Source organism: Chiloscyllium punctatum, chromosome 9 (assembly GCF_047496795.1).
Source record: "Chiloscyllium punctatum isolate Juve2018m chromosome 9, sChiPun1.3, whole genome shotgun sequence".
Taxonomy (NCBI): Eukaryota; Metazoa; Chordata; class Chondrichthyes; order Orectolobiformes; family Hemiscylliidae; genus Chiloscyllium; species Chiloscyllium punctatum.
Window position 1 is genome coordinate 115227867 of NC_092747.1, and position 16579 is coordinate 115244445.

The 16579-nt window shown below is 37.8% G+C and overlaps 1 protein-coding gene across 1 annotated transcript in view; it reads right to left on the reverse strand.

Annotated features, from left to right (window-relative positions):
• Positions 1 to 1113: 1113 nt before the first annotated feature.
• The window catches only part of LOC140481034 (T-cell surface protein tactile-like), a 110316-nt gene continuing 94850 nt past the window's right edge, over positions 1114 to 16579 (reverse strand). Inside the window, exons 10-12 of the mRNA XM_072576631.1 lie at positions 5254 to 5646; positions 3369 to 3480; positions 1114 to 1390 (exon numbers count right to left, since the gene is read on the reverse strand). Coding sequence (XP_072432732.1) covers positions 1306 to 1390; positions 3369 to 3480; positions 5254 to 5646 — 590 coding nt within the window. The 3' untranslated portion in view covers positions 1114 to 1305. The remainder of the gene's footprint in view (positions 1391 to 3368; positions 3481 to 5253; positions 5647 to 16579) is intronic.

The following is a 16579-nucleotide window of genomic DNA, read 5'->3' on the forward strand; positions in this document are numbered from 1 at the left end:
TTCAATCCCTACACTGTAACAACCTAATCTCAGAGCCTGTTTTGTACTCCAGATTATAAAAGAGTCATATGAAGATGTATAGGAGATTAATTTTGGTGGAGTGGACATACCAGATATTTAGCTGTGGTATGCAGTGCTTACCAGAACTGCCCCATATATAAGACCTTTGTACTCTTGCAATGATTGTTGATAGACCACCACAATTTTCAATTCAATAATCTAATAGACTTAATGTTAACCAGTAATAAAGAGAAACTGATGTAAGGTGACAAAAATCCCAGTTTTGGAGGCCATCATTTGCAGGCCAAGACACCCCAAAAATATCCAAATCTTGGATGGATCAATGAGATGTTTGAATGCCTGTTTTAAGATGGCTCATACAGTATTGAATCTTCTTTGGACAGACTTTCTAGGTGTGAATACAATGGCTTCCAAACATTATTTTTAGAATTCCTGTAGAGTCAGGACAAACATTTCCATTCACTTTGGTAACTGGTACTAAACATGCTTGCAGGCTTCTAGCCCTTCCTGATGAAGAACTTTTGCCTGAAATGTTGATTTTCCTGCTCCTTGGATGCTGCTTGACCTGCTGTGCTTTTCCAGCACCACCCTGATCTAAATTCTCTAGTTATGCTCCCCACTCACCCAACTCTCCTCCCACACATACACATCCTAACACTTAACTTGCAGGATGCTGTCAGACAACAAGCCCAAAATGCATTAAACCAGAACTATCATGGTCGTGACTCCAAGACACTCGATCCTTGAAACTATTGCCATAACACCATTCAAATGTTCATTTTATGGTGCGGCAATAGAAGTGTCTTATAAAGCACAGCACAAGATGATTTTCATTCCGAGTTTAGGCTTTGGTTTTGGGTTATGTAAGACTGGCAAATTTGAGATTTCATTCTCTCATTTTGTTTTGCAATTTTGCATCTGAAGTATGCAATACTGGCATGAAAGACTTTAATGCCCGAAAGAATAAAATTGATTAATGTATATTGAAGAAGCAAGTGTAGAGTAAAAGTTAATTTGTTTATAAAAATTTTTTCCTACTACACAAAAATTAATAATCTCCATTGAATTCAGAAAAAGAAGTTGACAGTAAACTTTAATATGTAATAAAAATTGTGTAAGTCTGTACAGATGTTTTAGAATGTAAATGCATTAATTGAATCACTGAATATTAATAATATGTACTTGTTGTTCTAAAAGCATAAAATTGATCACATATATTGCACATTAAAAACTACAATGTAAAACTATATGCTGCTGTCAATCCAAGTATCAACACCATCTTCATTAGTTGACTTCACCCTGTGGAGATACCTGAATAGCTGTGTACTTTATTGGTGGAGGAGGAGGTTTAAATGGAGGCGGCCCATTCCTGTTAGGAATCAAAACCACAATGTTATTTATTCATAACATAAACTGATTTTTTTTTTTGCTCCAAATATTTTGTTCTGAATTTCATATGATTCCCAGGCCAGCATGCACTGGAGAAGGTTTTCATCTCCTGTTCCTGGGGTGTATTCCAGTCTCAAAGCAAAACCGAGATTTAGAAAAGCAATCTACCCACACTATCTATGCCCAAGAGGTTCTACTTGCTACTGTAAAGACTTTTTTTAAAAATAAGGGAGAATGAAGATAATGCATAACGGAAGTGCAGTTGTGGAACTGCCTAAAGAGTGCGTAGGACAAAAATCACAATCATGTATTCTACCCAGTGAAGACGGTTACCTCGAGAAATATCCAAAGAGTGCAGTGTGCCTAAATCCTATAAAATCACTAGATTGCATGGAGAAAAATTGAGGAGGAAAAGAAGCCAAACCGAAAATCCAATTATGCACAAAACACACTCAAAAATAAGCTTGATCAAAGAATGCATGAAAGACTACCAGGATTACAATTAACATACTAACGACATTCAAGTTTCTAGAACATTGGGTTCAGAATACCCAAAAGTGAAATTTACATCACACTGGAAGGCTACACCATTACACAATTCAGAAAGACTATTATTTGGAAGGACTAAATAATTTTGTGACTATCTGATTATAAACTTGCTTTCACTCTTACTGTATATAATTTTATCTTGGAAAATCTCAGATGTATTATTGTTTTAAGAGCTGTACTGTTTTAAAAGCTGGATATGCTAATGAGGCAAGGACCATGATGAAACCACCTGATCAACTATAATATGCAATCCAGCAGAATCAAACTAGATAGAAGATGCACACACAATTATCCATAACTGAAAATTGTAATTTGAGCTGTTAAATTAATCTGTGTGAAATCTCAAGGAAACTGGTCCATGTTTCTAAATCTGTGTTACTTACCACACATTTTCTATTTCTACCTCAGTTTCCTCCATGATTTCATCTTTTTGTACAGAAATGGACATTTTGGTCTACTTCCCATTCTTGTCTCATGCTGAAGGATTGAATTAATTTTACTCCTAACCCTAGCCCACCTTGTGCAAATGCTGCTCCTTTGACAAGGTTTTATTGTCCTTGGTTTTTATTTTCAGAGGGGTCATAAAGGCAGAGGTTCCGATATGTCTTGATATATCTACTTGAAAAGGCCTTTAAGCTTATTTCTTTCAAACACTTGTACAATGAAAGGGGAATGGCCTGTTCTCCCAGTTCAGGATTTTATTTCTGGTTTGGATTTAGCAAACAGTCTGCTTGAGGCTGCTGATCAAAGAAACAGCTTCATGCTGGTCCTCTCTTTCTGAAATAACTCCTGAAAGAACTTGTGTTTGGCTTTACCTTCTTTTGCCAAAGGGCTGTTTATGGGGATATTGCAAGTATTTGGGACAGCATCATTAAGTTGCGATAGAGTCGACTGAGTTTTCAGATAGGTTACGTTATTCTAAATTTAGTTCTCTTTTGTTTGTGTTTCAGTCAGTAGTCCGTAAATAAATTCTATTTTGTTTAAAACTGAGGGGTTTGACCAGCTGCATCGCTCCTGGAATAACCATTCTACACCTGCTTCAAACATCTACAAAAGCTAGGGTCTGGGCTACCTTCTTGAAATGTTTTGAAAGGGTCTGGCCTGGTTCCTAACAACCCTTACTTTCACATGTTCCATCCAAACCTGACAGTTCCCTTCCCCAACTTGCCTGGTCTTGAAGTTGACTTTACGTGGAATATCTATGAGAAACCCATCATACATAGCTCAGAGGTTCTCATGAAAAAGCATGAAGTCTGAAATGTTAGCATGTTTCATTGCTGTTTCCAGATTTTCTGCTTTCATTTCAGATTTATAACATGTGTACTATGGTGGTTGTTGAAAACAATTTGTAAGCATTTTGATCAAACTGAAAATAGCATCAATATGAAAGTTAACAAAATAATACATACATTTTTTTCCTGACTTGCCAGTATTTGATGAGATAAGGTAATATAGCAGTACAGATCACCAAGATCAGAATTACCATTATCACCACTGCCACTGACACAGTGCCTTCAGTGTCTGCAAAAGATACAATAACATATTGATAATTTTAAAATAGCGCTTACTTTTTATTCTGAAATGCTGAATAAAGCTTCATGGAGTGTTGGAAACAATTGTAAATATGAATGGATAATAGGGAGACTTAAAGAGCTATTTCTCCATAATAAACCCTAACAGTGCTAAATTTCTGTGTCACATGTAGGTAATTGGGTGAACCAGGTGGACATTTAGGAACAACATGTTTTAGGAACTAGAAAGAATAGAGAAGTTATGGGTTTAGGGGAAAATATATTATTCCAACTTAGGTTTATATAGCTTTCTTTTTCCATGTATCGATAGGGTGAATTTCATAAATTTGTGCTCCCAAACTAGATATTCACATGACTAGAGTGCATTTTAGACATTCCGACAAACAAATTGCAGTATTTCAAAAAAAAGACCTACCAACTTGTCAGGGTCAGTACAGATAGGCCATAAATACAAGACTGTTAGGATTACTCATAATCTCCAAGAAATTTCTTTTGGTCGATTTGTGTAAATTTCACTGCAGGGGTACCTCTATAACAGGAACACCCGTGGTTCAAGATAATAGCTCAACATCACCTCTCAAGGGCAATTGGAGATGAGCAACAAATATTGACACCATGGCAGAAAATCAGCATTAACACTGTTCCTCAGCATTATCAAACATAGGCAATAATGGGTGATAAGTGAAACTAGGCTTAAAATTAATAATCACAAGCAACTGAGAATTGAAGTGAAGTTGATCTCCAGTGTTGGGGACAACAGGCAATCATGAATCTCCAATGAAAGTTGTCTTTGGTGACACATAAAGCAATCTTTTTATTTCTCAGTGGAGATTGCTTTTCATTGAGGTTGAAACTAAAGGAAATTGGGCAGATTGTTCAAATATCTGCTTGTGGACAATCACTCATTTAATACTACTGGCAAAGTCCAATTTCTCCCCATGTCCCATGAGTGAATAAAATAAGGAAAAAGATTAGGAATTTGTATCTGATACATAAATGGGTCTTCATGCACTTGATATAATTAATATACCTATATTAATTGAAAAATATGCACAGTTAAAATGATCCTTCTTGCTCAGTAGGAAACTCCTGTTTTCCACTGACTCTAGGTCAATGAGCATTATGGGATAATTTAAATAGTACGAAAAGGTGAAAGTATCTGCCATGTGGAAATAATTTATCAGTATCAAGATATGTCAGATATATATCATCAAGGAATGAGTGTTAAATATTTCTGTTTGGCTTAACACTTTAAAATATGTTTTATTTCCCTAGCAGATGCAAATCATAAACTGTACAAAATAAAGTTATCTCTGCTTTTCTCAGGCTGATTTCACCTTCATTGAGTTACTAGATTTGAATACGTGGACAATAAACAATTGTGTTCTTTTATTGAAGGATGCTCCACCTAAAGAAAGTCTATGTTTCACCAAAAATCACTGGTCTGAATTTGTTAACCAAAGGATAATGTGACTGTACCTTCTTGTTTTACGACCATAGATGTCACTGCACAAGTTGACTTCTTAAGTCGTAAAAAATGTCCCTCCAAACACAGGATTGAACTTAAATGCTGAGTATAAAAGTTAACTACCAACATGGATGGTCACTATCTTTGTTGCTCACCATTTCGAGCTGGCTGGTTGATCCTTTGCACAGCTATAAAGTACCACAGGTAAATCATCCATTTTTTGCATGGAACATTTATATGTTAAATTCACAAAGTCAAAAAAATCTTTACCCACATTTATAAAGTAATATTTACCTTTGTCATCCATGTTAATGAGGGTTGTCTCATTGCCATAATTCGCTGTTGAGTATAATGTGGTGCCATTGAATGGTAGTTCGGTATTTTCCAGAGATGATTCAGTACCGTTGGTTAATCCAAAGCTAATTGATGACTGAATGGTGGTAAACTGTTTCTCACTAGTGGATAACCCAATTGTGGTTGATGGTCCATGGCTGCTGGATGATGCAATGGCAACGCTAGTAGATGATCCAAATGCAGCTGATGTTTGAGAAGATTGAATGGTGGTGGACAATCCAGCATTAGTCAATAGTACAGTGCTGGGAGAGTTTTCTGAGATGGTGGCTGAACCAGTGGCAATTGATAGCTGCATCATAGTAGTTGACCCACTTCTGGTATAGGATTCATTGCCTAAAAAAGATATTTTCATGTATTAATTAGTGATATGTATAGTAGAGTAGGGAGCTACATAGCAGGAAGCACAATTTAAAATAAATCTAGAATTAACTATATTTATGAAATTAAGATGACCAGGATTCATTGAGGAGTCTACCTTCAGTTTAATAAGTGAAAACCAATGCAAAAGCCTGCAATAGTGTACTGACACCAACAGATTCATCAGTGATCCTTAAGAATGAAGTTGTTGCGAAATTTGTTCTGAAGCCTGTGGGGATAGTAGCTCACTGATTAATTACTTGAGTGTTTGGGATATTTCACCCTAAAAGGATCTTTGTGCAACCTTTTGAATAAGCTACAGAACACATAACAGGTGATGGAATAGGTGGCTTTATGTTATATAGAAATGGAGGAGGAATCAGAAAAATAGGCCCCAACCATGTTTTTGTATTGTTCTACTGAAATGCTGTCAAAACTTTGACTAGGTGCAGAGTGATTAAATCACTCCAGCTGTTGAATTGTTATAACTTATTTTAATAAATACATGAACAGATAAAAACATTTACTTTCAGAGGGTAAAAATGGAAAAATGAGATTTATATCTTCTTCTGCTGTCTTGTGATTAATTTAGAAGCAACACAGAGAGCTGTGTAGATGCTTCATATAGATCTCACAAAAGAACAAATAACCTAAATCATTAAATTAAAGCAGTTCCTCTTAAAATCATATAGGAAATAGTTACAAGCACTTGTGCCACAGTTTGAACTTATTTCAGCTCCTTTTTTTTCTTGTGTCAATTACAAATCTTCACTTGCATATGGAAGCTCACACTGCCTATGAAACAAAACATATATGTAAGTTCTAGGAAATCTAGGATAGCATGCCCAAGGTGAACAGTGAACCATTGTATTGTGATTAAATAGTTCATGGGAATTCCATTACATGTTACACCTGAATGGGGTAATGCACTGGCAATCAATTCCCATTATTCTTAGAGTTGTTACAAAAGTCAAAGTTTTAAAAGAAACATGCAAAACCTCCAAACTACCTAATTTTTATACCCTAGTTGACAGAAATCACGGACCAGGTTTCTGTACTTAACAAGAAATCAGTATTTGTTAGAGGCCATTCAATTCTATCTAGAGGTAAACAATTAAACTAAATTAAGGGCACTCAGAAATTAAAACTCTAAACCCTTAACTGACTGAGACACACACACACACACACACAGGCAAAAAAAAAATCACATGGTGGAAGGGCAACTGGAAACACAGTTAGCCCATCTTTATTCACATGATCTGTCAGGTTGGTTCTTGTGATCCAAAGTTTCCCTCATCGTTCTTTTACAAGGTTTACAAGAGGCACAAAGCGGTTGGTTCATGTGGAAAACTTTGACTTATCCAATTCAAGATCAGAGTTTGCATTAACTGCTGTAGGAAGTATAGATCCATTTTTTTTTAGGTTTACAAGAGTTTACTGCAGACAACTGAAAAAAAGAGTTTTTGGCTGCAGTGGATCTGCAGGGTTCTCTTCTAGTTCAAATAGTTTCTCTCTGTCTTATTCCCAGCCCAAGCTGTTCAGCCACCTGACAACCAATCACATGGCAGTTGACAGCCAGAGGACCGTTGTCATTAATGACTGGTCCCCAAGTCCACAAACCAATCAGCTTCACTTATAAACAACCCCTCAGCTCCAGTTCGTCTGGACGTTGCTGGAACCGACAGCTGTATAAACAGGGTTCATTTTTGGTATCAAATTCCTTGCTTTCAAAGTAGCATACACCCGTGTAAATCCCAGTTCCTTCTTATTTCAATCCACAGTATTAAAAATTACAGAAAATAGAAGACACAATCTTTATGAACACCAGAAAGTGACAGCCTTATAGACAATCTTCATAAACAACTAAACATATTCTTTCATAAATAGAATTTCTTGCAGCAGCTGGTGGTGAGATGAAATGCATTATTTTGTCCATGCTATGTTTTATTTTCAATGTTTATTTCACCAATTTGAGGATTAAACTAGATTTACTTGAAAAAATTACCCAGCCTAGCTTGGAGCTTCATTTTCCAATATCTTAGCTTGAATGCAACTTCATATTTCAATACTGGTTAATTCCAAAGCAACAGAATACTTTCAGATAGTTTTCATTACAATTTTGTACAGTGATTGACATATTAAGGCAAAAGCAAATTTAACTTGAGTAACTAATACAAGTATATGTATTTTGTTAGAAACAATTGAAGCCGAGTAGTCTGTGGAATGGTAGACTTTCTTGGTTACCTGAAGTTTCCACTTGACTTCTTTCCACTAATCACCATAATTTTTATTTTGATTGAAAAAGACTATGGAGAAATAGTTCACTTGACCAAATCATTGACTTACAACCAACAGTATGGTGGATTAACGGCAGAGACAATTACAATCACATTTCTACGACCTGTACCCAACCTTTCAAAATTCTGCCTCTGTGTTTTTAACTATATGCAACAGAGGATTAGAGTAATGTAGCAATAGTCTCAGCCAGGAAAGGCATTCAGTCTCTTTAACCCATTTACCTGCTGTATTCCTGTATAAATAATGCGTGATTGGCAGCTTTAATTTATTTTAATAGCTTTACTTTTGATTTCCCTTGATTTTGCGACAAATTTCAAAAGGGACTGTGTGTTTGATGGACCAGTTAAGTTGGATGGTTAGCATATGATTTGGATTAATATCAACACCACCCGTTCAATTTATGTTTGAGCTGAGATTGACTGGAGAGCTTCCTCTTTGCACTGCCCCTGAGAGTGGAAGACAATGACAAACCACCACTGATACAAACTGCCAAGAAAACTGCTCAGTAAGAAGCTCAACGCAGATAATGAATCAAGGGCCTGCCTTTGGGAAGGATGCACATAAATGCTGAGGATGAATGAACAAACATACCATGTGTATATCTAGTGGCTGTATTTCTAGTACATTAGTTCTTATCAGGCCATCAAGAAAAAGATAGGAACTCCCATCGAAACTGATATCATAAGCTTTATAAACCAATGTTGTTAGCATACAGGTCAAATATTATTAAAGAGGCCGGTAAAGAATCAGATTAGTCATTGAACATTTTCTGTGTTCAAAATGAACAAATACACTTTATTAATTATGATAATTTGTTGCTCAGTTTTTCATCAGGCGTACTGTTTTTATTTTAAGTAAACCTGATCTATGGTTTATTCCTCTGTGCTACACTCTGAATTAGTTTTTATCCTATTACTTCTAGAAGAGTATAGAATCGTAGAACTGTGACAGCACAAAAGGAAGATATTCAGCCCTTTTTATTCATGTTGTCTCTGTACAAGAGAAACTTCGCTCATTCTATTCACCTCCCCTGCCCATCCCATGTAACCCTGCTTATTTTTCCTTCTCAGATGATCATCCAATTCCCTTTCAAAGGCCACATTGAATCTTCCACCATCACACTCCAGGACAATACATCCAGTATATGAACCACAGACTGAGCAAAAATGATTTGCCTTTGGTTCTTTCACCTTGAATTACTGCCTTCTGATAATTGTTGCCCTTTGGTTTACAACTCACCGCACTGAAAGAAACAGTTCTATTCTATCTACACTATCCAGAGCCCTCGGGATATTGAATAACTCAATCAAATATCCTCTCGGAGATTCATAGATTCATACAGTCATACAACATGGCAACAGACCCTTCGGTGCAACTCATCCATGTTCAAGTTTCTTCATCTAAGGTAATCCCATTTGCCTGCATTTGGCTCTCATCCCTCTTAACCTTTCCTGTTTTTGGACCTGTCCAAATCTCTTTTAAATATTGTAACTGTATTTGTATCTCGGGCAATTCATTCCACATGTGACTGAAAAAAACTGCCCCAGAGAAGGAGGACAAATTCTTTCACAGCCATTTGTGAATTTAAATTCAAATTTCAATTTGAAATGTACAGAAGTAAAAAAGGAACTTTTAAAAATCTGAAAGGTGATTATTGGGAATTCTAATCTCATTCAGGTCTGATCCATGCATTACTTTTATTCTTCACAATATGATTGCCTCTGAAAGAATCCAATGAGCCACTAAAAAGGGCATAGAAGATAAAATGAAGCTAAAGGAAAACTCAGTTATAGTGATTGGAATCAGGTGAATCCCACTGACCATCAGATTCTTGACTATGTTTGAGGTAGTTCAATGTAGTAGGAGGTCAGTACAATGCTGTTTGGTTTGCACTGTTGCTGAAGATTAATTCTGACCATTACACCAATCAGAAAAGCCTTGGCTGATCAATATAAATAAGGGGTTCATAATCTCCTCAGTTTAGGGACTGACTCTGAGCTAGCTGATCATAGCCAGTGTACTGTCAGGGAGTTTCTGATGGACGGAGATTTTGTTTCAAGTTTGTATACTACAATACTAGGCCTCGGCACCAGCACCAACTGTAACAATATCAGCAGCAGTCACACCATTCCACAGGTATGGCTCCGGGCAGAGCCTAGGGAGTAGCACCAAAGTCAACGCCACAGACAAAATCAACAGATAGGGCCCAGCACCAGCACAACCAGGAGGAACAGCAGTAACAGTAGTAGCAATAGTACACAGTCTTTCTCATTTTACTCTTTTTTAAATGGAAAACAGCCTCAATTTCTAAAATACCTCATGCTAATTGAAATGCCACATTCCTGGAACCATCTTTCTAAATCTTTACTGCTCCCTTTCTAATTCTTTCACATCCTTCCTAAAGTGCGAGACAGGTCCCTTTCTCTGAAGGACAGAAGTGAACTGGTTAAACATTAAACTAGTTCAACACACAATCATCCATTTTACACCTGAAAAGACAGGCCACCACCAGTTGAAATGTAGGTTGAGAGGGGAAATCTTAGCCACCTCCCTGATATCTAACATTCACCTGATAGAATTTCCAGGAGCACTGATAAATGGAAGACCAGTGCATCCCACATGAAACATACCCAAAGTTACCTAAATATGAAGGTTGGCAGTCACCAAGCAGTTGTGTTCAGCAGTCATCAGCAGTTGTAGAGTTTAAGGCAAGGTGGAACAGTTGGGATTAATCTTCTGCAGCAGTGCAAACCAATCAGCATTGTACTCACCTCCTATTATGTTGAACTACCTCATACTTATCTCCTTTAATCAAAAAGAGAGGGAGACAGAAAACAGCAAGTTAAAGACAAGTTAGCCTAACACTTATCATGCAGATGTTAGAATATGATGTGATAGGACATTCAAGGTCATTAGCAGAGACAGCATGATGGGAAACATGTTTAATTCAATTACTAGAGTTCTTTAAAGAAGTAACATGTACTGTGGATAAAGGGTGACTGGTAAATGTAATGAACTTAACTCTCCAGGAGGCAATTGATAAGGTGTCACAACAAAGGTTATTGTAGAAAATAAAAAGACTATTATAGGAGTTACATATTGGCATGGATGGAAGATTGGCTAGCTAATGTGAAACAAAGAGTGACATAATTGTTTCATTTTCTGGCTTGCAAGATGAAATGAGTGTGGAATCAGTGCAGGGGCCTCAACTGTTTACAATTTACCTGGATATTTAGATGGATGAAAGTTTTGGTTACTAAATTTTCTGATGGCACAAAGACAGAAAAGTAATTTGAAGAGAAAGCTACAAGACATAGGCTAAGTGAAAAAACTAAGATCTGGAAAATGGAGTATCGTGTTGGAAGATGTCCATATTGGAAGGAAGAATAATTAAAAAGACATTATCTAAGTGAAAGGTTGCAGATCTGTAACAAGCAGTGTGGTTTGGCTGTTTCAGCATATGAATCATAAAACATTAGTATGTAGATGCAGCAAGTAATTAGGAAAGCTAGTGGAATGTTATTGATTATTGCAATTGAACACCAAAAATAGGAAGGTTATGCTTTGATTATACAGAACGCTGGTGATCTCTGGAGTACGGTGTACAGTATTAGTTTCCTTTTTTAAGGAAGGATGCAAAAGCATTCGAAGTGTTTCAGAGAAAATTTACTGTAATAATACCTGGAATAGGCAGATTGTCTTATGTAGAAATGTTGGGCAGGCTAAGCTTGTATCCTCTTGAATTTCAAAGAGTAAAAGGCAATATAACTGAAACATAAAATGGAATCTGAAAAATCTTGATTGGGGGAATGCGGAAGGGATGTTTCCCATTATAGGAGAACCTAGAACGAGGGATCGGTGTTTAAAATGAGAGGTTAACAATTTAAGACAGAGATCAGGAAAATGTGTTCTCACAAAGGGTCATCAGTCTGTAAATTGGTCTTCCACAAAATGCAGGGGAAGAAGAGTCTGTGAATATTTTTAAGTCAGAGGTAGATACATTCTTGACAAGTAAGAAAGTGGAAGGTTATCAGTTACAGGCAGGAATGTCGAATAAGAAGATCAGTCATGATCTTGCTGAAAAGCAAAGCAGATTTGAGAGGTCAAATGGTACACACCTGCACCTAATTAATATGTTCAAATTTCTATGATACCAAATATTGGGCAGGCATATTGCTGACAGCAAATGATTAGTTTCTACTCTATGATGTAGATCTCTGGTCAGACCAGTGGAGCTTAAGTTGACCCTGCAGCTTTATAATTTATTGGTTCTGATAGATCTCAATTTGGAATGTCACAGGGAGAATACATATTGGAGAATTAGATTCAAGGGATAGCATAACCTTGAGTCGGTCACATCCTAGTCCAGTTTCTTGTCAGCCTGTATAACTAAACTCTGCACTTGACAATCAAAAATGTACATTCAAATTCTCAGGGATAGGGAAAACAAAACATAAATTTCTACTAATTTCCAAATCTCCACTACATCCAAACATAATTGCGACATTTTAAAAGAGACGGCACACAAGTGAAACGATGATTGATTCAATGGATAAAGGAGATGACCCTACGTAAGCCCATGAGGAACATTTTAACTATAGAGAGAAAAAGGTTAATGATAACTTGATTGAGATTTCAAAGCATTACTGCTTTTATTCTGGTTTTGTTTCTCATAAAGGGATCTCAAGGAGAACCTACAATATATAAAACCTAAATCAGACAGAGGAGGTGAAGGGAGGCTTCATGAACATCAATTTAAATGAGCAGAACATAATTTTAAATTAGATTCTTAAAGAATGTTCTTTCCTCAAAGGATTCTAAATGTTAGAAATGCCTGTAAATCAGTAGAGTTCAATATATTTCAACACAATAAAATGCATTTGGTTGCTAGGCTGGGTGAGATTTAATATTGGAGAGGTGAATGCTATTGGGTTTGAAAGACCTTTCCTTCACCTTGACTGATCTTATTCTCTTATGAAAGTAATTATAATGTTTTGTGTAATAGGTATTCTGGGAAAAAGCCTCAAGTCTGAAAATGTTATCCAGTACAATCTGACTTTCGAGTGACCTGTGATAAACCTGACAAAAAGTAAAGCTCAAAAAAGTATCCTTCTGATGAGGAGTTTGAATGAATGAATGAATTACTTGGAGAACAAAAAGAGAACTGCATCCATTGAAGATTCGAACCATCAGCCCCCAAGGACAAGCTGCCAGATTTAGCAAAAATTCTAACAAAAATTAATAAACCTGAACCATTAGGCTAGATCTTCTAATACTGAGAGCAACTAATGAGACTTTTGCTTTTGCTGCACTCTGTGACCTCTCAGAAGTCCTGCCCCTGTACACTTGCAGTAATTTAATTTTGCAATTGGCATTTTCTATTGCCCAGGTAAATCTGAAAACATCTACAGTACTGACATAAGCTTCAGAGACTTGGCCCCTAATGCATGACACTTACCTGGTAATATTTACTATAGTATTGTCCTAATGTTTATTTCTGGCATCAATCAGTGACTAACAACAATGATGAGTGGCCAACCCACCCACCCATGCCTCAGGACTTGCTCAACTGCCCCCAGTGCAACAACGTCTTTCCCCAAATACCTACCAGCCTGACCTCACTATCTGCCCTGAGGTTTTCCATGTAACGCACACCCCGATACATTCACACCCCAAGACCTCTCACTCTGTTCCCCACTCACATACCTGCTCACAGTGTGTTAAAAAAGGGATGTGTCATACAAGCATACTAACATATAACTGAATTAGGAGAAGAAGTAGACCATCTAACCCTTTGAGTGTGCTCCTCGACTTGATAAGGTCTGATGCCTTTGGTTGAACATCACTGCCAGCATGTGATCTCAGTTTTTGAAGAGACAGATATCTTGAAGTTCATTAACAACACTAATTACTTGTGTTGCTGTAAGATCACAGATGTATACATAGTCAGAGTTCTGTGCTTATAGAATGTTACTCTTATATTATGTAACTAAAACTGATTGACTGAACATACCATAGTGACTCAATCCAATTGAAAATGAGGACTAGTATGTAAATTTAACACAACTAATTGAGAATCTAAGAAAATCATGTTACATTTAATGTTCAGGAATTTTACTGTACGAACGATGCATTCTGTGAAATCATTCAACTGATGGTAGTGACGAGAGGATGGACCATTATCAGATCCATTGAACATACTCAATATGGCAGTCAGTGTATCAACAACCAATGCACCAGCTATATTTTTAATTCGTTATACAAAAGGGAATCAGGTGAACTAATCAGTCTGCAGAATGCAATTATGTCCTTGGAAATGGAAAATGTCAGCAGCAATCTTGCGTCGCAATTCAGAATGCATCTTGTGTAAAATGAGAGGGTGTCTCAATTATTTATATTGACATAGAAATCTGTTATTAAAGTTTGGAATCTTTAGCTATTGAGTTTACGACCTCATTGATCATAGAAATGTTGAAATCTATGCATGCATGTGGACCAGTAATGGCTGGACCAACTGCTACACTACATGAAAGAGTTCAACGATTTGTCTTGAGGAGCCATATTAACTTTGAAGATAAACAATGCTAATGCAAGAGATGCCAGTACCATTGTATGCAGCAAGGTTATCATATGTGAATTGTACTGCATTGTGCAGGTTTATCGAAGTACATGATGAACAGATGTGTAGAGAGATGATATTCAGACTTACACCAGTTTTTATCTTGCCATTTCATGCAAGTTGTCCATTTCTTTTTGGGTATATCACTTGGATGGATGTAAAGGCTTCAGCTCTATCGATACCATCCATGGGATGTGTCATGTTAAGCACATGCACTGTCTGGCATCTGTAAGCAGTGATATTCCAGCTACCTCTTTGATTTCGCTGATGTCCTTGCTTTATTTTTCATTCCCTCTTCTTCATGTGTAGCAGTGCAGCATTGTGTTTCACTTTAACTCTCCCTGGACAAATGTCCTCCTCTAGAAAGCATAGCTTGCCTTTATCAAGAAATGCTGAACGCTGTCTTGGTGGGTGAGACTAGAGACATTGCATTGACTAGACCTGATGACGGTTGCAATAATTGCCTTAGAGTCAAGAACCTGAAGATGTCGCTGACCAGTAACAGTTGTTGTAAACCAGCATCTGTTTTCTAACAATGTGTTAGCAGTATATTGTTTGGGTTCATTTAGAAATGTCTTTCTGAATTATTTAATGGTTATGGAGACAAAGACCTGTTCCGTAAGCCTTTAAACTAAGTTTGTTTTGGTGAAATCACATCCAGTACTTTTTAAAATTCATTTGTGGGACTTGAGCATTGCTAGCTGGCCAGTATTGATAGCCCATCCCTATTTGCCCTTGAGAAGGCGATGGTGAGCTGCCTTCTTGAATCACTGCAGTCCACTTGGTGTGGGTTGACCCACAATGCTGGTAGGGAGGGAATTCCAGGATTTTGACCCAATGAGTGTGAAGGAACGGCAGTATATTTCCAAGTCATGGCGGTGTGTGGCTTGGAAGGGAACTTGTAGGTGGAGCCAATCAAGCGGATTGCTTGGTCCTGGATGGTATCAAGCTTCTTGAGTGTTGTTGGAGATGCACCCATCCAGGCAAGTGAGGAGTATTCCATTACACTCCTGACTTGAGCTTTGTTGATAGTGGATAGACTTTGGGGTGTCAGGAGGTGAGTTACTCAGCACAGTCTCTGACCTGGTCTTGTAGCCACTGTGTTCATCTGGTGAATCCAGTTGAGTTTCTGGTCAATGGTAGACCCAAGGATGTTGACACTGGGGAATTCAGTGATGGTAGTACCACTGAATGTCAAGGGGCAGTGGTTAGAGTGCCTCTTATTGGTGATGCCTGGCATTTGTGTGGTGTGAATGTTACTTGCCACTTGTCGGCCCAAGCCTGGATATTGTCCAGATCTTGTTGCATTTGAGCATGGACTACGATTGGTGCTGAACACTGTGCAATCATCGGTGAACATCCCCACTTCTGACCTTATGACAGGGGAAAGGTCATTGATGAAGCAGCTGAAAATTGTTGGCCTTGGACACTACCCTGAGGGACTGTTACAGAAATGTCCTGGAGCTGAGATGACTGACCCTCCACAACCACAACCATTTTCCTTTGTGCCAGGTATGACTGTAACCAGCAGAGTGTTTGCCACCGATACCCATTGAATCCAGTTTTGCCAGGGATCCTGATGCCATACTTGGTCAAATGCGACCTTGGTGTCAAGAGCTGTCACTCTCACCTCACCTCCGGAATTCAGCTCTCTTGCCCATGTTTGAACCAAGGCTGTAATGAGCTCAGGAGCTGAGTGACCCTGGCAAAATCCAAACTGGGCGTCACTAAGCAGGCAGTTGCTGAGCAGGTGCTGCTTGATAGCACTGTTGATGACCCCTTCCATCACTTTACTGCTTGGTGGAGAGTAGACTGACTGGGCAGTAATTGGCTGTATTTGTTCTGCTTTTTGTGTACAGGACATACCTGGGCAAATTTCCACATTGTTGGGTAGCTGCCAATGTTGTAACTGTACTGGAAGAGCTTGGCTAGGGGAACGGCAAGTTCTGGAGCACACGTCTTCAGTACTGTTGCTGGAATGTTTTCCGGGCC